General features: G+C 36.8%; 1 protein-coding gene across 6 annotated transcripts in view; it reads right to left on the minus strand.

The window, feature by feature from the left end:
* The window catches only part of DLG2 (discs large MAGUK scaffold protein 2), a 2,103,489-nt gene that overhangs the window by 722,742 nt on the left and 1,354,016 nt on the right, over positions 1-26,731 (minus strand). For all 6 annotated transcript variants that reach the window (XM_040489720.1, XM_040489714.1, XM_040489717.1 and 3 more), the window contains one exon: positions 24,869-24,922. In XM_040489720.1, the coding sequence (XP_040345654.1) occupies positions 24,869-24,922 (54 nt within the window). The remainder of the gene's footprint in view (positions 1-24,868; positions 24,923-26,731) is intronic.

A 26,731-nucleotide genomic window follows, 5' to 3' on the forward strand; every position in this document is an offset into this window, starting at 1 on the left:
ATATGACATATACTCCATACTATGCACCAGGCACTCTTCTCAGGGCCATATATATATATATATATATGTGTGTGTGCCATATATATATATGTGTGTGCCATATATATATATGTATATATATACATATATATGTATATATGTATATGTATATGTGTTAACTGATGCAGTCCTGAAGCAACCTTATGAGATAGGTACTATTATTACCCCCATCTCACAGATAAGAAAGCTAAGGCACTGTTTAAGGTCATCCAGGCCAGAGAATAGGAATTCAAACCCCAGAAGTGTGTGGTTGAGCCACCACTCTTAACCACTGTACCATGGTGTACTGCTACAGTAACAGCCTCCCGTTCTGTACCTTCTCTTACCACTCTTCATCCTATAAACCTTACTCCTACTATACCAAACTAGAAAGTTACTGGACTTGTCAGGATTTTTCTTTTTTCTGGGTTTGCTTTTGTACATTATTGTTCTTTCACTATGGATTGCCTTTCCCCAAACCTCATTGCCCTTGGGGTCTCCTTCCAAAACTTTAAGACTTATTTTACAAAAGACATTTGCCTCTACTAACCTCAATAATATTAATTACTTCCTTGTTTGTATACCACTGTACTTATTTCCTCTTTACTGTGATCATATTGAGTTTCATTTGTCTGTTTACTTATCTTTATCACCTACAAGCCTAAGCCTTCCTTGAAAACATGGGTTCTGCCTCTTCCACTGTTGGTGGGAATGCAAATTGGTGCAGCCACTCTGGAAAGCACTGTGGAGGTTCCTCAAAAAATTAAAAATAGACCTACCCTATGACCCAGCAATAGCACTGCTAGGAATTTACCCAAGGGATACAGGAGTACTGATGCATAGGGGCACTTGTACCCCAATGTTTATAGCAGCACTCTCAATAATAGCCAAATTATGGAAAGAGCCTAAATGTCCATCAACTGATGAATGGATAAAGAAATTGTGGTTTATATACACAATGGAGTACTACATGGCAATAAGAACGAAATATGGCCCTTTGTAGCAACGTGGATGGAACTGGAGAGTGTAATGCTAAGTGAAATAAGCCATACAGAGAAAGACAGATACCATATGGTTTCACTCTTATGTGGATCCTGAGAAACTTAACAGAAACCCATGGAGGAGGGGAAGGAAAAAAAAAAAAAGAGGTTAGAGTGGGAGAGAGCCAAAGCATAAGAGACTCTTAAGAACTGAGAACAAACTGAGGGTTGATGGGGGGTGGGAGGGAGGGGAGGGTGGGTGATGGGTATTGAGGAGGGCACCTTTTGGGATGAGCACTGGGTGTTGTATGGAAACCAATTTGACAATAAATTTCATATATTGAAAAAATAAATAAATAAATAAATAAATAAATAAAAGAAAACATGGGTTCTGTATCTCTTTCTTCTTTGCTGCATCACTATATTACATAAGTAATACGTAACATAGATAGTAAATGTACTTAGTAAATATTTCTGTAATAAATGAATGAATTGATTACCTAGGTTCACAGAAATTAGTCTCAGTTTCTCCTATTTTAAATCCTTCTCTGAGGATCTAGAGATGGCAATTTTTTTCTAACACCAGGAAAGTCTTATGTCAGGCCTTCTAATGTCCTGAATGACCTATCCATTTTTATGCAGGATGTTCTATTATGGATCCTATTCCTCTAGAATATGATTCACAGGTGATCCTCTCCTTTGTGGGCTTTCTTGCCATCAGTTCTGTGCTACTGCCATGAAACACACACAGTGACACTGAGGCTCACAATCTTCCTTACCTTGTCCTTTTCCCCCTTATATATTCCTTGAAGAATATTTTTCATGTTTATGTTTTTCATAGCATTAATCATACTCTTTTACATGTATGTAAACTTAAATAATCTCTGTGGATATTTTATTGTTCAACTTTTACTTAAAATTTTGTAAGAATTCTAACCAGTCTTCACCCTAGGATAGTGACATGTTTTTAGCCCCAACAGAAATATTGTTGTGATATTAGGTGACTGAATTACTAGGACAGTATTTGTCTAATTTTTACTTACTGATTTTGAATTGTTTAGGATAGCAGATTACAAGTTCTTTAATGTAGATTTTCAGAGCTGCCTGCTACCATGTCTGAGTGTTTCTACACACTCAGCTAGCTTGAAAAGGCACCTCTTGAAATCAGGCATAATGTTTAAGAAAGTTCACACAAACAGGACTAGTCTTGATACCCTTCATTCTAATTCAGGAATAAGAAATGTCATATAAAACCCTAATAATGTGAAAGATCAAATATAAACTTCATACTTAAATAGGATTTTAACCCCAATTAGGTCAACATAGAATCAATTAGAAATACTACTTCCCAGGCGTCGGGGTGGCTCAGTTGGTTAAGTGTCCAACTTTGACTCAGGTCATGATCTCATGGTTCATGGGTTGGAGCCCTGAATCCAGCTCTGCACTGACAGCACAGAGCCTGGAGCCTGCTTCAGATTCTGTGTTTCCCTCTCTCTCTGCCCCTGCCCTATTTGTGTTTTCTCTCTCTCTCTCTCTCTCTCTCTCTCTCTCTCTCTCTCTCTCTCTCAAAAAGTTAACAAAAACTTAAAAAAAAAACAAATACTACTTCCAATGGCACATATTTTGTAATACATGTAAACTGACTATCCACATAATGGGACAGAAGAGGAAACAGGTTCAAGAAAGGGTTAAATCAACTTATGTATCAAAAACAAACAGAACACTTACTGCAAGCCCAACATACATCAGGCACTCTGTTAAATCTTGGGGCAGATATAAAAACAGAACCTCTGTCTCAAGGAGCTACAGATACATAACCAAATCTCATGTAATACGTACTACAACAGAGTTAAGTTTAAGGTTTGCTGGAACACAAAGGAGCATGCACTTAACAGGAGGAGGGGAGAGGCTTCACAGAGGAGGTGCCATTTCAGAAGGTTTCATTCTAAAGGTAAGTCAAATTGTGTCAGATGGAGATAAAAGTAAAAGACATTCCAGGCACAGAGAAGAACGAGTGCAAAAGCATGCAGGTTAGGAAGATCATCGAATGATTGGAAGACTGAATTCTGTAGGGCCAGAGGGAATGAGGCCTAGAGAGAGAAATGTACAGTGGATATAGATAGAAAGGAAGCCAGGCAATGGACGAGATTTCTCTAAGGTCATGGTAGTTATGGAAAACTGCAAAGAGAATTGAACATTCCTGTGTCCTCACTGAATCTTTTATCTGCTTTTGTCACAGTACCTATAACAAATTGTAGTTATTTTTTTGCAATAGGTTAGTCTTCTATTAAACTATAAACTGCTTGAGGGCAGAAGTCATCTCTTATACAACAGTATTACTGACAGCTAACTGTGCCAAACAGCATTGGTGTTTTAAAAAAATATGTTCCATAAGTAAATTATATCTTCTCACACCACAAAATCTGGACTCAAAACCTTGGATCTATGGTACTATATATAAAATCTTGTGTTCATTTTAAATAAAACCAAGATGACAATTTCATGATTGGTTTTCTCTAAGTATGGGACTCAATTTCTAGTTGTCTCATGGGTATGATGGCCTTTCTTATTCCTCTTGTTGATTACCACCCTGTGACTCCACCTCCAGCCTCCACTGAGCTTCACTATTTGGGAACATCTTCGAGAATTCTTCTGTTGCTTTTTTAGTCAAATCCAATCATGCTTGTTTTAATTGCACTGGTCATAGATTTACTATGATTCAGAGAGATTTAGAGACTAACTGTTTTTGGCACATTAGCCTTGACACATTCATCCTGACCCTCATTGGCACTTACTCAATTAGTGCTCCTTGGCAGCTGCTCAATTGCTAGTTGTTACCTATAGGGAACCAGACTTTAGAGTTTTACTCTTCACTATGAATTGCTAATTTATATGTGGTTGATGCCAGCAAATTCAGGGGAAAAGAATGCCAAATAGATCTTAAGAGTTTTGGCCAAGCGATCTTCAAACTCGATGCCCATACAATTCTAATTCAATGTTATATATACATTCTGATGCAATATGATATATCAAAGAAAGGCGAATTGTTTGAACAATAAGATGTTTGAAATATCTGTCATTTAAAAAGTGTAATTTTCTGAGACTAAACATATAATTCAGAAACACAACTAAGTGTGTTATATCCTTTCAGGATCCACAAAAAAATATACTGTACTACTATCTATGCTCATTTCTATCCTTACTGCTTGTAATGAAGTCATGGCTGGCTGTTATAGTATCTTGGTAAAGCAGGTGGGCCCTAGAGTCAGATTGCCCGGGTTGAACTTCAGTTTCAACATTTATAAACAATGAGACTTGGGTGTATTTCTAAACTTTCTAGGCCTTAGTTTCCTTATGTGTTAAATGAAGATCACAAGCACATCTCCATTACAAAGTTGTGGTGGGAATCAAATGAGTTATCTGAGGAAACACAAACTACTTGGCACTGTTCCTGGTTTATCACACACATTCTTTAGATGCTGGGGAATGTAATTATACCCTGCTAGGCACTCAAATAACTGAGACAAAATGATAAAGTGCTATAAGAAAGGTACAGATAAAATTCTCTGGCCATACTGTCTTTCAAATTACTTTTTAATGGAAAAGTTATAAACCAGAGAAAGAAGCAAATGATGCTGGCAGGTATCCCTGCAATAAGAAAGAGCAAACACAGAGAAAGAAAATCAATGGAGGATTTAAAATGTTCTTTTTGCTTGACATCTAACCTCCTGATTCCAAATTTTTTCAATATCATAGTATAAGCACTTTTAATGATGAGATGATACTACATTTCTCTTAATCTACATGACCCAAGTGGTTCACAGAAATGGAGGTCGGTGGTGTCAACATTCCTGACTAATATTTTAATTAAATCTCAACAAGCAGACAGATTCCCAGAGTGGATGTAGCATTGTGATAAAGAACAGAAGAAATGAAAGTACATATTCTCTGAGGGAACACTTCTATGGCCTAGAGCATTTCACATCTTAGTTTTTGCTAAGGCTACAGGAAGACCCAAGTGTCCGCCGTGTGGTAAGGGGAACTAAATAAACATTTGGCATTTGAAAGCAACCCCCATTTTAATCTCCTCTAAGGCAGTATAGAGTAGTGGTTTAGGGCGGTGCTTCTCCAATTTTGATATGCATTTGAATCATCTAGGGATCTGGTTAAAATGCAGATTCAAATTCAGTAGGGCGGGGGTGGGCTTGAGAGTCTACCTTTTTAACAAGCTGCCCAGTGATACTGATTTTGCTATCTGAGGACTACATTATTTTTTAAGTTTATCTGTTTATTTATTTTGAGAGAGAACCCTCATGTGCTCAGGGCAGGGGGAGAGAGAGAAAGAGAGAAGAGAATCCAAAGCAGACTCTGCATTGCCAGCACAGAGCTTGATGTAGGGCTTGATCCCACGAACCATGAGATCATAACCACAGCCAAAGTCTGATGCTTAACCAACTGAGCCACCCAGGCACCCCTGAGGACTACCTTTCTGAGTATCAAGGGTATAGAGAACGGACCTTGCTTGAGTTTTAGTGCTGGCTATTTGTCTTAGTAACTACATGACTGTGGCCACATAAATAAACCTTTCTTTCTGTCAGTTTTTTTTAATATGTAAATGAGGATAAGATCAATATTAAACTAAAATGGGTGATATGACAACTCAATTAATTAATGCATATAAAACATTTAAAATGGCACCCAGTACTGAGCAAGCACTCAATATAATTTTTTTTATGAACAACTAAAAGTTTCTCATTATAAACATTTAGCCAGTCAACAGAGATGAACATTCTACAAATTTTAATTGAGTTTAATTCACCACCATAATTTATTTTAAACCATTAATGTCAACAGTCACATTAACCTCCATTCCACATCCCAAGCTTGGCATGTTATAATTTTTCAAGTCATTGAACTTAAGAAAGCAGCTGATTAACAATTCTCTTGGTGGTAGCTATACTCAAAGGCATGAACTTGCCATGGTATAGTAACAAATTTCTTCATCTATTTTTTTCAGGAGGAATACAACAAAAATAAGAACCCAATATGTTTATAAATAACTGAAATGTATCCTGCTGGTAGCTCCACAATAGTACAGGTAGTTGGCTTCCTCCCCCCTTTGTATTAATCTCTTTCACAATTAAAATTATTCTGTTTGTTGTCTATCACCCTCATCATGAGTTTAAACTCCATGAAGGAGGGACAATGTTTATCTTATTCACTGCTATATCTCAGCATCCAACTTGCAGCTTGATATTTGATATAACAATAATAAAGAAATGTTTGTAAAAATATGAAATAAATGAATATGTACCTCAGTTGTACATTTCATTCATTTACTCAAGAATGTATTAAGAGTCTGTGATTTTTTTTCTGGTCATTTTCTAGGTACTGGAAATTTACCAATGAATAAGATATAGTATTTATGTTTAATGAACTCATGCTCTAGTTGGAAACAGATATGTGAGCAAAAAATTGAATACAAGATCAATTCCAGATGGGTAAGGGATGCATAAGGAGAGCACTTATAGACTAGAAGTAGGACTGAAAGAGAACATTCCAATTATAGGAAAAATTCATGCAGTTTCCCAGAAGTGTGAAACAGTCAAACAAACTGGAAACTTTCAATAGAATGGATAATGAGTAGAGGAGTAGTCTGAAAATTAACAGTAGAGACAAAGGCAAGGTCCCGATCATAGAAGGTGACAAAATGTCTTATAGTCTATAGCATGTCTGAGTCAGGATGGAAGGATGAGAATTTGAAAGATAAAAAAAAAAAAAAAAAAAAAAAGAAAGGGGCACTTGGGTGGTTCAGTTGGTTAAGAATACAACTCTTGATTTTGGCTCAGGTCATGATTTCACAGTTTGTGGGATTGAGACCCATGGTGGGCATTGTGCTGACTGCACAGAGCCTGCTTGGGATTCTTTCTCTTTCTCTCTCTCTCATTCTATTTCTGCCTCTCTCTGCGTCTCCTCCACTCACACACATTCTCTTTCTCAAAATAAATAAATACAAATTAAAAAAAAACTAAAAGAATAAACCTCCTTATAAGGAATACTAATAATGCTACACAGACAGTGACTGTAGCAAAGACTGTTAACTACCCCTGAATATCTACACTTTTCTTCTTAGAAATTGTTACCCAGTGAAAAAGTTAAATACCCTACCCTCCTCAGATAAGTGTAGCCACATGACCATTTTTAATCAATGAATAAGTAGATTCTTGTATGTAATTTCTGGAAGTGTCCTTAAAAATAAGAAACACACTCTTCTTCATGTCCCTTCCTGCTGCTTTAAATGTGACGCAATGGATGGAGCTACAGTTCCATTCAAACCATGGAGTGATTGAGAAACATGGATCCTTGTGCTACAATGCTAGAAGAGTTAAGACAGAAGGACTTTAAATCTCTTAGACTATAGAGCACCATGCCTCGCTTTTGACTTCATTTATGCAAAAGAAAAATGATTTTTCTCCATGATTTTGCCACTCTTATTTCGGGATTGGTATTCCACTTTTCCTAATTATCAGTGTTACATGTTCAGAAATATGCAAAGACTTCAAGAAGAATGTGACATTCAAAGTAGTTACTGAATGAAAGGAAAGAGATCATAAGGAGACAGGGCATCAATGAAAGAGAAGCATGTGCATAAAAATCACTCACAATACAGTATGTTCAGGAAACTGGGAGAACTTTTGCGCAGTGGGAAAAGAGGGTATATTCTAGGAAAGGGCTGGGAGGATGGAGGGCAAAGGATAAGAGGCATCTGTAAAAAGCATGAACTATCACACTACAAAGTTTACATTTTGTGAGGCAATTCAGGGTCATTAAAGGTTTTTACGTAGTTAAATGACAAGAGTATAACTGGCTTTTAGAATAACTCAGAGAACTATGTGAACTCAAAGACAGAAAAGCAAGAAAAAGAGAGACAAATTCAGAGGCAACTTCAAGAGCCCTGGAGAGAAAGGAGGCAGCCTAAGGGCCTTGACAATGGGGTCATGGGACAGAGAAGAGACACTTTTACTATGTAAGAATTAGTACCTACTACATAAAAATTAGTAACCACATACATGCAGGAACATGAAGAAGAAGAAGTCAGGATATAGCAGAAGCAGAAATGCATTACAGCTTGGACAGCTGACTTCATAGTGCCATTACTGACCAAGACAGAGAATGAAGGAAGAAGGAAGATAAATTTAAAAAATGCAAATGGAAGTCAGGCTTTGTGAAATAAGGAGGGGAAAGACATAAAAGAAGAAATAGCAACACTGGCAGATTTTTCATGTTTGGCTCTTTCTCATATTTGATTGCAACTTAAATAAATATCACTTTCTCCAAGAAGCCTTCTCTAAATCCTCTTTCTAAAGAAGACACTGCCCTCTCCACATCCAATAGCACTATCCTAGCACTTTGCTGTGTTTTCTTCAGACCACTTATTATTTTATAGCTTCCTTTTTGTTTACTGTGTACTTTGACTAGAATGTAAGCTCCATAGGAGTGAAAATTTTGTTTTTCTCTCATTAATTGAACTAAAGTCTGCCTAACACACATTGGGCACTCAAAAACTTTTGTTATATGAATGAATCACATAGTACCTAATACCAGCATGGAACTCAAAGATCATGAATAAAAGTAAAAGTGAAAATAAAAATAAAAAATTAATTAAAGGGACCAAAGTCATCACATAAGAGAGCTTCCTCAGTAATAGATGCCAAGGAAGATGAGCTCCAGCAATGCCCATAAAGACCTGTCAGAAATGACACAGCCAATTAGTTAGGAGGAGCCAGAAGACCTGAGTGAAGTCCAATTTGTCATTTATTAGTGATATAATCTTCATAAATCTCATGGCCTCAAAACATCTTTAAGTTTCCTTAGCTACAAAAAAGACTACTTCATTCACAAATATTTTGAGAATTAAATGAAACAACACACATGAAATCATGTTGTTTGCCATTTTCATCCAATCTGCCCCAATCATTCATTCTAAATTCCTACTTATTATTTATTACACACAGTGGCATGACTAAGATCTCTTCCCAGCTTGGGTTTTAGCTTTTAACAGCAACATGTTGGGTATACTTGCAAATTTCCTATTTACCACATTCTGGAACAACTTCCTTCTATTTGAAGCTCTTTGACCTTTTATTAATGAGGTGTGTAACAGTACTGTGTTTGACCTTAGTTCCTCTAAGTGTCTTCTTCAGTCTTTTAAGTGAGTAACTCAGCAAATTAAATTTTATTACAACTACTAAGAGGCAGGGTAGTATAACGCTATTCTTACTAAATGTCCCTCACCACATGCAGTGTAACCTTGGACAAGTTAAGATCTCTTTTTTTGCCTTAGATTCCTCACCTGTGAAGTGGAGATAACAATATATTTCTTAGAGTTATTGAGAGGACAGCACAAATTAACATATGTAAAGAATTTTTAATAGTGCCTAGCATATAATTCAACAATTATTAACTACTGTTATTCTTACCATTTGCTAAACCATGTATGAAATTACTCAGATAATTCTCTTATCAGTACCATGAGCTATTTCCAGTTTTCCCTACTTTACCAATAAGAAATTAAAGCTCTTCGAGTTTAAGTAACTTCAAGTTACTTACTCCACATCTAGTGGAGTGGCAGTGCTGATATTAATTCAAGAGCCACTTTTGGACACCAAACCTGTGCTCTTGGCCCTGCCAACATAATGCTTGATGTAGAAGAAGCCAGATCATCTCATTATTAAAGCAGACATTTATTAACTCAAATTGCCATCAAATAAAATGGCATTAAATATACTTTTAACTGTGTGCTTTTTAAAGTAGGAGCAGTAGGCATTCAGAGAAGGGGAGAGTTCAGTGAGATGGGTTGTCAGGGAAAGCTTCTGAATGATTTGGATAGAGCCTAGATATTTGATTGTTTCTAATTACATTGAGCCTTAGGTTACTACAGTGACCCACCTAAAGGTCAACCCCAGACCAGCTTTAAGCAGTAGTCTGGCCTGCAAATTTCTTTTCCCAGTTTTGTTGGGGGCCTATAGGGACACTGATCAAGCACAGACCATGCCTCTATTGTTGATTAACCCAATTACAACTCATAAATGGTGACATGTGTCAGCAGAACAACCCTTGGAATGGTGTTTCATTAACTTGATCATGTCTGAACCTGGGGGTATGTGTCTTGAAAAGACAGCTTTTTTAAGCCATGGCTGTGTCTGTTTCCAAGTTAACAGGGGGCAAGCTCAGTTTGTTACCTATAATGAGTCCACTAAACCAACCACCTTCATTGGAAGTTCTTTTCAGACTCACAATGGATTAGAAAGATTACATGTTTTAACATTCTTGATGATTTATGACAGAGCCCACACTATGGTTAGTGGATTTTTATTCCTCCTCAAAATAATAAGCAGTGTAAGTGCTGGTGCCTAATTTTATAATTTCAGATCAACTAGATCAAACTCTCTTCATTTTATAGCTCTAAGTCAATGGTTCTCCAACTCAGCTTCACAAGACAATCACCTGGGGAGGTTTTAAACACACCAATGTCTACACCCAGGCTACAGTCAGGCATACTAAGAAGGAATTTTTGTTCCTGGAGTCCAGGCATCAGTATTTTTAAAACACACAAGAGAAAAAATGTGCAGCTAAGGTTGAGGACTACTGTTTCAGGGTATCAGGAAAACTATTAGCAACGTCTTAAAAAATAAATAAAAAGATCCCGAGATTGTCTTTAAAGAGATAGTGATTATAAACGGCTATTGTTTGCACTCAGCAATCTGTTCAATTTATCTGACTTTATCCTTTTTCATGATGAATTTTCCTTCATATGGTACCTCATTAGATAGATAGTCTTTGAGTTTTATACTCCTGAATTTTCAAAATAATACACCTCTGGGCAAAACATCATTTGGAGCACTTGGTAGAAATCAGGATAATCAAAATATATTGCTATTATAGCTGTTGGTGAAGCAGCAACTATGCTTTTAAACCAAAGTAAAAGCTCATGAAAGTTCATTTTGCTATTCAAATATTCAATCAAAACTAGAATTTGTAAGTCACAAGTTAAGGAAAACAATTCAGAGGTTGAGATATGGTACACTTAGAAAAAAGAAGACACTAGGGGAAGCCAACCACTGAAAGCCACATGGTAGAGAGCTCCCCGTATGAATCAGTGTGGGACAATACCTCTTTGTCTTAGATCCTGTTGCTATAGACAAGGGAGACTGATTCACTTGGATCTTTTGAAAACAAAATCAAGAATTTTTTTTTCTCAAAATGTGATTTATTTTATTATTTTATTTTATTTTATTTTATTTTATTTTATTTTATTTTATATTTTAGAGAGAGAAAGTGAGATCATGAATGGGGGAGAGGGGTAGAGGGGAAGAGAGAGCGAGAACCTTAAGCAGGCTCCATGCTCATTGTGTAGTCTGATGTGAGGCTCAATCCCACAACCCAGAACTGAAATCAAGAGTTAGATGCTCAACTGACTGAGTCACTCAGGTGCCCCAAAATGTGATTATTATTTTAAAGATGAATTTCTTGTACAAAAAAAATCAGAGATCAAAGGTAATTGATTGCTATATGCCAGGTTCTATATTAACTGCTTCATATTCAATAATTCATTTAATACATGAACCCATGAGGTAGGTGATGTTATCCCATCTTATATGTGAGGAAACGGAGTCACAGAACCCTCAGGAATTTGCCCAGTGTCACAGGACTAGTAGGTGGACCAGGAGAAACATAAATTTATGACTGCCAGACAATAAAGCCAATCTCTATAGCTAATATTACATACTTCTCAGAAAGAAAGATAATTAGCCACTAAGAGAAAGACAGTTTTTTTTTTGAGTCTGTACCCTGAAGATGAACTCAAAAAGGATGAATAGCAATGGAAGAAGGCTTTGAATGACTTCAAATAGTGGTGTGTGGGCACCAAAGGAAGGATTTATTTTGGAATAGTCACAAAAGAGACAAAGTGTCTGTCCAATTGCCCAGAGAATAAGTAGCTATAGCTACCACTGAGAATTGATAACTGAAAATTATCAGTGTAGAAAGCCAATTTAAAAATCCAACAAAATTTAACAAGGAAGAGACAAGATTATAAAATACTTTGAACATCACATAAAATTCCTGAGGCCCTAGGAAAATGCTTTAGTATTGCTGCTTTTTTTTTGAAAAGGTGTTTAGCTTCATTTCAATAATACTCTTAATATTGAGGGAAGATCATATGAAGATTTTAAGCCATTTCTCCTTATTACTCTACTCTCATTTCATTTACTGATTTTGCTTTTTACTAAATGATCACTCTTCTTTTTTCTTTCTTCTGTTTGATCTCACCCACGTAATCATGATCTCCTTTATCATATATGCTGCCTACATTTTCTTTCAAAGAAATGTGAGAAGGAAAAATCATTAAAAAAATAGCAAAAAATACTAACACATTTAATGGGCTCTCCAACTCACTAGAGTCCTACGGTATTTGGCACAAAGTAAGAAACAAGATTAGAATGATCCATGAGAATTTGGTCTCTGCAGAAAAGGAACTACGGAGTGAGGCAGATAACTGGATTACCCTTATCTACACAGTTTTAAGACTAGATAGCACAAAAGTTATCTTTTGCTTTTGTAAACCTTTTTTTATAAAATATTTATTATTGGAGTATTGTTGACATACAATGCTATACTCCTTTCAGGTGCACAAGATAGTGATTCAACTATTCCATATATTACTCCAAACTCAGTAGGCATGATAAGTAAAGTCACCTTCTATCACCATACAATAGTATTGCTGTATTTTTGACTATATTCCCTACGCTGTGCTTTTTATTCCATGACATGTATTTTATAACTAGAAGTTTGTACCTCTTAATCCCCGTCACCTATTTTGTCCATTCTCTCCCCTACTACCCCTCTGGTAACCACCAGTTTGTTCTCTTTGTGAGTCTGTTTCTGTTCTTGTTCTTTTACTGGTTGTTTGGTTTTTTGTTTTGTTTTGTTTCCTTTTTTAGATACCACATATAAGTGACATCATATGGTATTTTTCTTATTCTGACTTATTTCACTTAGCATAATACATTAAAGTATATTCATGTTGCTATAAATGACAATATTTCATTCTTTTTTATGGCTAATATTACAGTGTGTGTGTGTGTGTGTGTGTGTGTGTGTGTGTGTGTGTGTGTGTGTATACACCACATCTTTATCCATTCATCTATCAATGAATACCTCGGTTGCTTCCATATCTGGGCTATTGTAAATAACGCTGCAATAAACATAGGGGTACATATGTCTTTTTGAATTAGTATTTTCATTTCATTTGGGTGAATGTTCTGTATGGAATTACATGTAATAATTATTACATGTATCTTTTTTACCATTGCAGCTAAGTATGGTTTTATACCTAAACTATAATTCTTGGGATATAAGGGGGAATCACGTTTTAAACGGAGAAACAATGGTCATCCCTCTGTACTTCTTTTAACTGTTCCTTGGCATGTCATCATGGTGACTATGCACCCAAGGGCATCATCCAAGGGTGGAAGAGCAAGAAGATAAGGTTTTTGGGTCCCATCTTTTTAAGACCTTGTGGAACAGAACAGATATCCCAGTTTTGAACCACCCATTTATGGACTGTTATATGTGATATACATTTCTATCTTGCAAGAGCACTGTTATTTTGCTCTTTGTTGTATGTAACTGAACATATATACTAAATAATGCACCATGCAAGATAGCTATTACTCTCTCTACTAACAGATGAGGGAAGAGGGTCAGAAAAGTTAATTTTCTAAGGTTACCCAATAAGTATATGGTAGAATCAAAAAAGACCAGAGTCCACCCTCTTTTCACTAAAGCAGGCAATCTCCTATGAGTTAAATACTATGGAATCAAGGAGGAGTGAGACGTTAATTTTGCCTGGAGGAATTAACGAGGGCTTCCTGATGGAGGTGGAAGTTTAATGAGATCTTTTTTTTTAAATGTTTATTTATTTTTGAGAGAGGGGGAGAGAAACAGAGTGTGAGTGGGGGAGGGGCAGAGAGAGAGAGGGAGACACAGAATCTGAAGCAGGTTCCAGGCTCTTAGCTGTTAGCACAGAGCCTGATGCGGGCTTGAACTCACGGACCATGAGATCATGACCTGAGCCAAGTTGGATTCTTAACCGACTGAGTCACCCAGGGTCCCAAAGTTTAATGAGATCTTAAAAGATGGGTATGGATAAAAAAGTTATTCCTTTGGAACAGAGTGAACAAAGGCAAGGAGATAAAGAAGTATATAAAAGACTCAAGAAAAGCTTGTAAATTATTGCTGTTAAATTGACCACTATTGTTCTTTGGCTTTATTTATTTAACATGTATTTCAGTGTATCTACTACATAGCCAGATACAAACAAGGTCCTAGAGGTAAAGTGGTAAAAGATAAAAAAGATGTCTATAAATTCCCAAATATATGAGAAGATGATACTACTGGCAATGCCTACAGGATAAAGTCCAAATCCCATATCAGCCAAACAAGGCCTTCATAGTCAGACTGAACCATACCTTACCAACCTCACATTCTGTTACTGCTGTGCTCCAGCTTCACCGAATGCAGTGTATATGAGTTTCCAGGCCTCTGACATTTGCACATATTGTTTCCTTTTCCTGGAATGCCTTTTCCCTTCTCTGCCTAAAAACATCTTACTTTTTCTTTAACAGCCAGCTAAAATTATACCTTTCTTTGACTTCCTCAAGGGGGACGGTTCTTTATACCATATTCCCTTAAAACAATTTCTTCACATCTTCATTTACTTTTCATTAGGCCAGCCAACCAATCTAGCCAAAATGTGCCAGGTTATGGAGGTAAGAAAATAGCAAAAATAGAGCAATTTTTCCCTGTGCTTTTGGAGTTTACAACCTAGAAAGAAATATCGAGCATTGAACAGTTACAATGCAGTATGACAACTTCTTTGGAAGGGAAGAGTGTCAAGTGGAAGCACACAACAGAAGCATCAGAACTAACCTCAGCTTCCAAGAAGAAGCATTATTTAAACTGAATCCTTCAGAATGCAAAGGAGTTAGGTAGGCAGAGAATGGCAAGGCATGAACCAGAATGAAGCATTGTCCACTAGACTTCATTAGACTGTGATGCTTTTAAAGAAGCATCCCAAGTGATTTAACACCACCACCACCACCACCACCAAGATTAAATGCTGGCTCAGGTTAATACTAAACGTGTTACTACTGTACTTTAGTGAATCCCTATACTTATATTTTGTCTTTCCTCTATATAGTATTTCCTATCCCATCTTTTACTCCCACTCAGTCCATTATCCAGAAACTTCCTGAGATCCCACTAGCATCTCTCAAACTTCAGTGTGCATAAGATTCACTGGTATGCTTGTGAAAACATAGATTTTTTTGAGGCCCTCCCCCCAGATATTTTGATTCTATAGATCTTAGGGTAGAGCTGGAGATTCTGTAATTCTAATAACCTGCTTGGTAAGATCTGATGCTACCAGTTCACAGACCACATCTTGAATAGCAGTTCTGTAGGAAATTATACAAATATTTCTCAGAATTATTTCCCCTTGTTCCTAAACCTGCTATGCCAGGTTGAGCTCCTTGGAACAAAAGTGGAATTTATGCTTGGGTATATGGGTCATGTGCTTTCAGAGGGACCATTCCTAGAAAGAAGGACCTGTGTGGTGACTCTCACCCAGCAATCACATTCTCCACCTGGATGACTGTTATATTTTCTCATTTCCTCCTGCTCTCCAACAACTATTATGTTTTCTCACTATCACCTTCCATACCAGCCTGTGTAGATAGAGGTTTCCCAGTGGACGAGGAGACACCAGTAGGGCTGCCAGCAAACTGCATTCTTTAAGGGCAGCCCAGGGAAAAAGGATGGAAGTAGCTTCGTGAATGAGTATATAGGTCAGGTCTTCTACTCATTTCATGATTTTAGAAGATTAATTTAAGTCTAAATAAGGGCTTTATAATTTCAGAAAAGGAAAATGATGGGAGAATTGCTGAATTTTTAAGAAGGCTTTCAGCAATTGCTTCCACTTGCCTCAACGTGCATCATGTATGAGAGTCTGGAGAGTTAATATGCTTTTAAGAGCCATGAGGACAGGGACCATGTCTTCCCCATGAACATACTCCACAATTCCCTGTAAGAATTATAACTTTTTAGAAAATTTGAAAATACTTAACTCTAAAAAGGAGGAAATGAAACCAACTGACAAAAGCTGGAAGGATCATTTTGATAATTAATTAGATAATACACATAAAGCACCTAGAATATAGTGGTTCCTTGATAAACATTAGTTCACCCCTTCTATTTATATTTTATTATTTATTGTTTAGAACAGCTTTGTTCCATAGAAGTCTGAAATGATGGACACATTCTATAACTGCACTGTTGAATACGTTACCCACTAACCACAATGGCTATGAACACTTGAAAGGTAGCTAGTACAACTGAGAAATTGACTTTTTGATTTTATAGTATTTTAATTAAATTTAAATAATGACACGAGGCTTGTAGCTGTTGTCTTGGAAAACACAGATTTAGTAGCAAGTACAACATAGTAGTTTGTAATTAGGCCTGTAGATCTGTTGAACTGAATTGACTTGATCCTTTATCATACAGGTAGGAATGTTTAAGGTGAAGAGTGAAAAGGGCAGCTGTCCCAAGACAGGCCAAAAGCTGCAGTTAAAGAGCAAAGGCAGTAGGATCCAAGCCAAAAAAAAGTTTCGGTCATATTGACCAATGCTTTTCATATTTTAATATGCATACAAATCACTGAGGTTCTTATTAAAAACACAGATTCTGATTTAATAGAACTTGAATGGGACCCTAGATTCTATGCTTACAAGGTCCCAGGTAATGAGTGTTGCCAGTCAATGAGTCCCTTTCAAGAAGCAAACATCTAGATATAGTTAGGCTGATGGACCAGCATAACTTCTATTGGATCTACCTCTGAACAAACTATGGGGTCTGCATTCTAGATCAAATTACAGGAATGCTCTATTTTATTAAAGGCACACTATCCCTCTCAATTTCATGATGAACATTTTTAAGCACCTTCTATATACTAGGAAGAGTACTCATAACACCCCCTAAAGGGCATGTATTATTATTCCCATTTACAAATAATACAACCGGTTTAGACAGAGAATTTGACTTAAAACTCACGCAAGTACCTTCAGAGGTGGGATCATAACCCAAGTTGCTCCTGAATCTAAATCCTAGCCTTTCTCTTTATACAATCTTGTTATTCAAAGTGTGTACAAGTGGACATCATCCTCACTGGGAGGCTTATTAGCAATGCAGACTCTCAGGCCTCATCCCAGGTCTACTCAATAAGAATCTGCATTTTAAGACCTCCAGGTTATTTTTATTACGCACATCAATATTTGAAAAGCACTATTATGTTCCATCTCTACCTTTATAGATCAAAGTAACAAGTGCAACAGTAGGGGATCTGTTGATTGTGGCAGCTGAGAAATGGATTTAGACTGGCTAGATTTGACTGTGACTCTAGAATAAGTATTTTTATAAGAAATTTATATTACTACTATTATTTTTATTTTTATTTTTGGGAAAGCATAAGCAGAGGAGGGACAGAGAATCCAAAAAGGTCTCTGACAAGCTGACAGCAGCAAGTCTGATGTGGGGCTCAAACTCACAAACCGCAAGATTAAGACCTGAGCCCAAGTTGGATGCTCAACCACTGAGACACCCAGGTGCCCCTAGAATGAATATTGAGTTTTGCTTCTCTTGCTAAATTCTTATTGTCTCATGGACACAGTTTAAGTCAAAATTAAGCTATTTTCTGGTAGGTAAGGATTTTCTAGTTTTTTTTTTTTTTTAGTTTGTAGATAATACTACATCCTCAACATATAAAAACATTGACAATTTTAATAGTGTTCAAGGGGGAAAAAACTAAAAAGAAACAAATGTGTTTGCTGAAAGATAAATGTACTAAAATCAGCAAAGTTTTCGAAAATAACATTATTAATCACTACCATGATGGTTCAAAGAAACAAGCAAAATTCTGCATCCTCTGCCTTCATGGGTAATTCTGGAAAACTATCCAATTAAAAGTGAATAGCAGCTTGAATCACAAGGGTCTGTTACTGTACAAAGTGACTCAGAGGAATTCACTGTCCTGCTCTGTGACCAAGTGCTTGGTCATTCCCCTTCTGCAAATATAGCAACTTCCTCCTCTGAGAGCTCTTACCCTAAGCTTCCTGCTGCTGGAATCAATCAGAAATGCCATTTAAACCTTGCTTAAAAACTTCTCTTAGTTTCAAGCCCATTCTTTGGCTCCTTGAATGAATCTCACTGCTAATTTGTTTCTCTCCATCTCTGAACCCATGTCAACCTTTATCTTCTCTCATCCTCCACTCTTATCAACACTCTTTACTACACTGTACTTTTCCTTGGGCCATTTTATTCCCTTGAAACAACTTTCTGGTCCTTTGTCCCAGAAGCATAGCTGTGTCTTCATGCAATGACCTGTCACACTTAAAGTTCTCTACAAACATCTCACTGATAATACTGTAAGGATATTACGATTGCTTTCAAATAAATTTTACATAAATGATCTTGGAGGTCGAATACTGTGGGTGATACTGATGAGAGAACATAAGGCAAACTGATACCCCACAAGCCCCGTACCCTCCCCAGGTGAGATATCTGTGACATTCCTTAGGCACTCCTGGTTGCCAAAGAACAAGGGAAAGGGGAAAACAAATGGTTAGCTGATAGAGATCACAGTCACAGTCATGCAGGAGACATGTCTCTATCAGTTTACAAATGTCTTAGTAAATTACAAGAAAAAGATGATCTTATCAATAGCCTAGCCTCCAGACACCTATAGACCCGACTCAGTTTCATGGAGCCCTAACACCACCCTCCCCTCCATGATGATGTAGGGAACAAAGGCAAGATGAAAATATAAATAAAATTAAACTTCCTTTTTTAATATACATTTTTCTTTTTCTTTTTTTAATGTTTCTTTATTTTTGAGGGGGAGAGAGAGCAAGTGAGTGAGTGACCAGAGAGAGAGGGAATTTGAGGGTCTGAAGTGGCCTCCACTCTGACAGCACACAGCCTGAAGTGGGGCTTTAACTCAAGAACTGGAAGATCATAACCTTAGCTGAAGTCCAATGCTTAACTGACTGAGCCACCCAGGGGCCCGAACATTAAATTTCTTTATAACCTGTAGCCCATTGACAAATATTTGAGATAGGGACAGTAAAACATTTCTCCAATAAACTTCTGTCTTGTCTTACTGTTAATGCCTTACTGGAGGGAAAACCGCCTTAGCTTGAAAATAGCAAAGACTCTGGTTTCCTCTGAGTCCTCTTTAGCATATGAAAGTCCTTTATGGAAACTTTCCTTTTTGCCTGTACCTCCCTCAACTGCAAGGTGTATAATCAGTTGCTCCTCACAATTCTAGGGCAGCTCTTTCTGCCCATGGGTCCTGTCCCCTTGCTTTAATAAAATCACTGTTTTGCACCAAAGAAGTCTCAAGAATTCTTACTTACCCATTGGCTCTGGACCCTACCACTCCAAACTGCATCAATACTATTAAGGACCTTCTCATATTTTTTTGTAACTTAATCCCTCTTTCTTCTTTTCTCTCCTCTACTTCTCTTACTCCTTCAATTTCTTGGGATGTTTTCCAAGCCACAGTCCTGGAACTTCTGGAACAAATCCCTTGTCTCCATTATTATTTCTACCTCTGGAAACAAAGTTTCAGACAACAAAGTGTCTCAAAGAAAACTAAGGTCATTGCACTGTCAATACTTGATAGATGTTTCTTTTATTTCTCCATAGTTTCCATTAAACATCCTTAATAATCTAGACACTCACTTACCATATCAGTTGAACCAGTGTCCTTTGACACTGTAATTATTTATTGCCACTGGCCTATTAACATATTTAAAAAAAACTTTTAACAGTTATTTTTGAGAGACAGAGAGAGACAAAGCACAAGCAGGGGAGGGGCAGAGAGAGAGGGAGATACAGCAGGCTCTAGGCTCTGAGCTCTACGTGGGGCTTGAACCCATAAACTGTGAGATCATGACCTGAGTAGAAGTCAGATGCTTAACCAGCTGAGCCACCCAGGAGCCCTGACCTACCAATATTTTAAGAGTGTAAGTTTCTTTCTTTTGTACTCGTTTTTCTTATAAAGGGCATTTACAAATTCTTAGCCCTTTTATTTAAGACTTTGGCATAGTAAACTAGTTTGTTGTTTAGCAAATATTCACTCCTTCTTCTACTTTGAGCTTGGCAATATGACTTGCTTTGGCCAGTGGGGTGTTAGTGACGTCATGTGAACATAGCCTTCAACTGTGTTTGTGTCCTGGGCTTTCCTCTTGTGTTTTGGCCATTACAATTAAAATAACATACTCTGGGTAGTAGTGTCCCACTCCCTGGGCCCCAGAATCAAACACTTGAAGCCAACCTGGTAATCTACAGTCTACAGCAGTTGGCCCAACCAACCAGCAAACACTTACGGGAAGAATAAATGCTTATTGTTATATGCCACTGATTATGTGGTTATTGGTTGCACACCAAAAACTGTTATGTAGAGTGAAAGTAAATGATAGACCAAGCTCTACCATTTACTAGTTGAGCTAGAATGTCTGTATCTGTAAAATGAGAGGTTTGCATTCATTGGATCCTAAGTTACTTAACAACATTTAAAACTCATGATTCTTGAGTATACTATTTATTACAGTATATTTCCAGAAAACAAGTCAAAATATAACCAGTATATAATGAACTCTAGAGAAGGATGGATAAAAAGGAATCCTAGAATTTCTCTGATTAATTTTATTTTTTTTTAAAGCAGAAAGATTGGGGTTTCATTGGATGGTGTTCAATATACGACTCTGGTCAGCTACAAAAGCCAAAAAGTATGTCCGGAGAGGAGGCTTCCGGACTGACTTCCATGTCAGTTGGTTGCAGAGTACTTAGAGGGTAACATGGTATCTTTTCACTAAGTCAGCCTTCAGGGATGTAGACTTACAGATCATATGCAGGCTCTACTCACTGTGAACTCTCTAAGAACACAGTATATTCATCAACTGCCATAAGACAATATTTAACATATAATGGAGAAGAATAACACGATTGAGTGAAAAATGTAAACTACAGAGTGCTGAAATGGCAATTTGCTTTTTCTCTTTGCTTTTCCTTGAGGGATTTTAACCTTCATATAGGGGATTCCTGCTTTGCAGGAGAGGTGGGGTTATACCATATGTAACATCATACCCAACCTTAAAATATCATGACATCATGAAAGAACGAGATTATTTGAAGCATTTGTATGTAAGAACCTCAGTGATTCCCCCCCCCACCATTTGTTAATGGTAGATACTTTCAGAGCTCTAAAAACCCCTAACTTCCTGCCTAAAAAAGGCAGAAATCTCTTTAAATATTTTTTGTGCCTTATTAGATACTTAATTTAAAAATTTCCTTTGACCACAGATTTCCTCTAGTTATTCAATTGCTGTTTATATGCATGCCAAGGAATTGTTTCCACAAGGACAACATATTTCTAAAATCAAACTTGTTCACTGGCAAAATTAATATTTATTTGTAATGAAATTATTTGTGAGAAGGACAATAATACACATTAAAATTTGTCATTTAAGTAATATTTTTGAAGAAGGAAATGCTCTTATGCAATATGACTGAAATGCTCTGGGGAGCTCTGAGATCGTTTTTTCATTAAATAGATCTGAAATTATGTGAACAACTAGAACATGAGAAAGGAAAGAGGAAAACAAAGTTTAGAACACTAGGGAGCGAGAAAATAGACTGCGAAGGGAACAGCGATTTGTTCAAGGTTACCCAGTGAATCAGGAACAAAGAGGAAGGTTGGACTTATGCCAAAAGCCAAAGTATATCTACATTAATGGCTGTGCACTAAATCTGCATTTTCAATAGATGATGTACTCATGTTTATATGGGGGAAGATAGTCATATTTACCATCCTCTCAGGGCCTACCATGTGTTACTACATAAGTTTTTATTATTTACATAAAATGATAAACACTTAGAAGCCAGAAGTTAACAAAGCATGATTTCATGGTTCCTGGGAGGCTCAGTCAGTTAAGTGTCCCACTCTTGATTTCAACTCAGGTCATGATCTCATGGTTTGTGAGATCAAGTCCCAAGTCTGGCTCAGTGCTGACAGTGTGGAGCCTGCTTGAGATTGTCTATCTCCCTCTCTCTCTCTCTCTGACCCTCCCCTGCTCTCTCTTTCTCTCTCTCAATATAAATAAATGAACTTTAAAAAAAAAAAAGCATTATTTCGCATACATAATTTCATTTCATCCCCACAATCACCTCTGAGGTAGGTATTATAATTCCTGTCTTAAAGATAAATTTAGATCCAGAAAAATTAAATGACTTGCTGAACAACACATTGTCACGAAACACATTGGGATATTTTCACCACAGCAAACGGGTCAGCAACCCTCTCTAAAGATACTATTTAAGGAAGCTCAAAGAGGTTTTGCATTAAGTACAAAAAAGTTGAAGATTAAAAAAAAAAAGACCCTTTGAAGAACTCAAATTTGTATACAAAGTTGATATTTAGGGAATAGAAAGCAATTTGATTAATTTGTTATATGTAGTGATTTTACTAGCTAATTAGCTGTGATATCAGTCAAGTAGGTCTGCATAAAATCTTTAAATTCTGTTGATAAATTATTTGTACATGAGGGCATCTGGCCATTCAGGCATGAGAATCCTAAGAGACGGCTTTGAAATAATACAGATCTACCAAAGAAAGCAGTCCTACTTACAAAATCAAGTCTGTGCTCCATGTCTACTTCAAAGCACTGTTCATCTGCCTTGCCTATGAATATAGCAAATAATTTTTCTAGAGTAAAAACACAGAATTCCTTAAAATATACATGAATCTCTGTCCCAAAGCTATTGGGGCCTCTGTGACAAGTTGTCTTCCACCCAAATCCACGTGTAGCAGAGGAGAAAGCAAAGTTTTTCCAAGCGGAGAGAAAACAAGTGAGAAAAGGTGGAAATATAAGAGGTTGTATGATAAAGAGTTAAGTGAGATCTCGATCTCCTTACCCAGTCTATCTACATTCATTCTTGGCTCTGCTCCTAACTGTGCAACCTTGAAAAAGTTACTTAATCTCTTTATGATTCAGTTTTTGGATCTGTAATATAAAGAAAGTAATAGAACCTATCTTACAGGGTTGTTTTAAGGATTGAGTTAATATTTGTTAAGTACTTAGTGTCAGGTATACAGTAATACTAATATAAATGTTTGATTAGTGAAGGAAGATGGGGAGAGTGAGAGACAGAATAGTGGACACTATGTGTCTTTAATGTATTACTTTGCTTCCTACTAACAGGATCCTTGTCTTTCCAGAACTGGGGCCACTGATTCCTACCAGTAAGCTTTTAACCCCATTTCTTGTCTGACCCCAAACGACTCTTGTTCAGAAAGATTTAGGAAGCCCTAGCTCAGTAGTTCAGGTGAGTCAGCACTAAGTCAAGCTTGTTGTTATTTTTATCCTGACCCTGTGTCCCAGTTTCAGTCACTTGTTCCTGTAATCAAGTCCCAACCTTGTATTCCAATTCTAGCATTATTCTCCCCTGTGGCGGAGTCCTGGCTTGGAGGATCAGCTCAGGATCTCCAGTTCTTTGAGGCAGAAGCCACCCAAAGGGTAGCCTCTGGACTACTGGCACACAGTGCATGAACTTTGGAAAATCAGTTGTCTATATTTAAAAATTCCAAACCTTTACATAAAAATTCAAATATCCAACTTCTCTAGAAAAGTTAGATGATTTGGTAACACTTGGTCCCCATCTCTTTTTGGTACCAATCCACTGGAGCCAAGTGGCGGCTGCCCCCTTTGGAACTCGATTCCCTGCTGTCCCCATGCCTTTTCCTTCATTTATTTCTGGGAGTTACTTTGTCCTTGTAGGCATTTAAGGTTGGGTCTAAGAGTTAGAATAGCGATACTTACCAAGCATTTACATTGCGCCAGGTAATTTTTCAAGTGCTTCATGAGTTTTATTCATTTAATCAAAGACCAGGCATCTGTTCTTATCCAACCTCCCTGCAGTCCTTCTCCTTGCTTCAAATCCTCTGTCTGTACACACACCTGTGTTTGTCCCATCTTCCCCAATCACTACTGTCTATCCATTAGCTAGGGTCACACATAAAGCCTTGTCACACCTCCAAAATGTCAACTGCTCACCCACACTGTGGCCTGCTGCCACCCTCCAATCTCCCCTGCTGAGTCAAACTTTGTTGTTCAAGAATTTTGGCCATTATAGTGGTTGTACTTAATCCCAGGCTTTACCCATTTGTCTGATTCTAGTATCTATCTCATGCTCCAGGCTTTCATAAAACCATGCCTTTCATTATACATAGAAAGACTACACCCTTAAAAAATGTGTTCCAACTCTTGTTAGAAACCCAGCAAAATCCATCAAATATTTGATAGCTTACTTATGTTGAATGTGCTACCACAGAAATTTGATTTAATTATTCCTTTACTAAGAAACCCAAAGAAGTTTATCCATCTCTTCTATAAGCAATTCAGTATCTTTTCAGGGAACCACCCAGGAAACTAACATTTTTTTTAATACAATGGGCTTTTTTCCCCTATGATAGGCCCTTATGTTTTCCAAAACAATGAATGAAAGAGAAAACTATTTGCATAACTAAGCTGAGATTTAGCAAATATCAAAACAGAACTCACAAAACTCTTTCTACACATTTCATAAGATTATCTGGACTGGGTAGAATTGAAAATGTATTGAATTTTAAATTTAGCTCATTAAATTCTAACATAATTTTTAAAGAAAGTCTTAATAAAAATGTTACTTACATAAGGAATCGTGTCCAAAGTATCTGTGTTGACAATTATAGGAGCAGGGCTGGCCTAAAAAAGAGACACAAGAAAAAAAATTAAATAACAGGTAATCTATTCTGAGATAGGATCTGTTCAACTTATTTAACAGAGTTCAACAGTATTTCTTGAGAACCTGTAAAGGCACTATGTCAGGGTTTCAAGGGATAAATGAAATGTCTTGGAATTCCCTGAAACCACCTTCCTTCAAGTATTTGCTATATTGACTACATAATGAAATGAAGTAAGCAGTTAAATTTGTACTCATTTTCCCTTTAATTCTACCCAGCAGTAGGAGGTGAGGATTTGAGCTGTATATGAGGTAAGAATTTCTAATAAATTGGGTGAGTAAAAATGTATAGCATTTCTTTATAAAATGGCTATACAAAATAAATTTAATTTCTCTCTCATGGAAGCAAAATTTAACCTAAAGCAATATTTGTAACCCTCCTCTTTAAACTGCCTTTTGAGAATATGTTGAAATAGAAAGATTCACTTATTGACATCTTATATGTATATTTACCTATTATATATTCTGTACCATATCTTTCAACATTTGTGATTTTCTGATCATGTACCTTAGAAATCCTTAGCTAGAAAATTACAAACTAGTCAAAGGTGGCATAAAATCATTATGAGTATGCTAAACTTCCTTTTTTAAAAAACATGTACAACCTGCAGTCATTCCCTTTAAAGCTGGGTAGGAATCTGTGTAACACTGATACAGAAGTGCTACAAGCCAAGTCATTAGAAAATGAGAGATTGCAATCTCTATTTGCATCAACCAATCTGACTTCATGAATATTGAGCAGATCTATCTTTATTTTCTAGTTTCTAGAATTTTCATAGCATCTTTTCCTTCATCCCCTGCAGGATCTTTAATCTCCTTCCCAAATTGCAGATTTCATTTAGATAGAAAAAATACTCTCATCATGGTAAATCCAGAGCTGTCCTATAAGACATGGTAGTTTTGGCAAGTGCTCAACTTTTGGGACATTTCATTAGCTGTGCCCTCTGGAGTTAACAGAGTTAACAGCTTTTAAATGTCAATCTGTTAATCAAATGATTAAAAAAATGGCAATCCAGCAGATTTTACAAAACAAAATTCCATGTTTTAACATAACACACCAGGCATTGAAAACATGAGCCTGGTCTATATGTGTCCATAGTGAGCCAACTAGATGTTCACAGTTTATTCATTAACTCCTAATAGCAAGTACCTTTAGGGTGAATAGGGGCTTTGGAGAAAGACAGTTTTCACAGGATCCCAACAAAACAAACAAACAAACAAACAAACACAAACAAACAGACCCTAAACACCTGCATACAAAAAGGCAGTTCTTATTAAGAGGCATGTGGTGGTGTAGGGAGAAGAACAAGAGGTTTGGAGTTAGAGAAACTGGGCTCAAGTTTGGTTTAGCAACTTTCTGATTATACGTTTTGGGGCTGAGCAACTTTCTGATGATGAGATCTGGAGGCAATTACACTAACTCCCTTTGTCTCATTTTCTTTCTCTGTAGAATGGGGATAGAAATAATCATCTTCTGAAAGAGTCATTTGAAGAATAAGTGAGATGATATATTTGAATGTGCTTTGTAAACTTACATTTCAGAATCAATATTAAATATTATTATTAGCAGCCCTAAAGACAGACCACTGTAAGAATATATTATTGACTGGTTTGTGAATTGTTTACACCCCAGAGATTCCAAAGCCATGATAGTGGCTACAATCACACTAAAGAAAATTAAAGATTAGACCATGTGACTTACTATTTATTAAATATATATTACTTGCCCAGGTATAAGAAAATGCACATATATCCTCATTTAATCTCCACAA

This window comes from Herpailurus yagouaroundi, unplaced genomic scaffold (assembly GCF_014898765.1).
Source record: "Herpailurus yagouaroundi ecotype Mexico unplaced genomic scaffold, PumYag 180, whole genome shotgun sequence".
In the NCBI taxonomy this organism is placed as follows: Eukaryota; Metazoa; Chordata; class Mammalia; order Carnivora; family Felidae; genus Herpailurus; species Herpailurus yagouaroundi.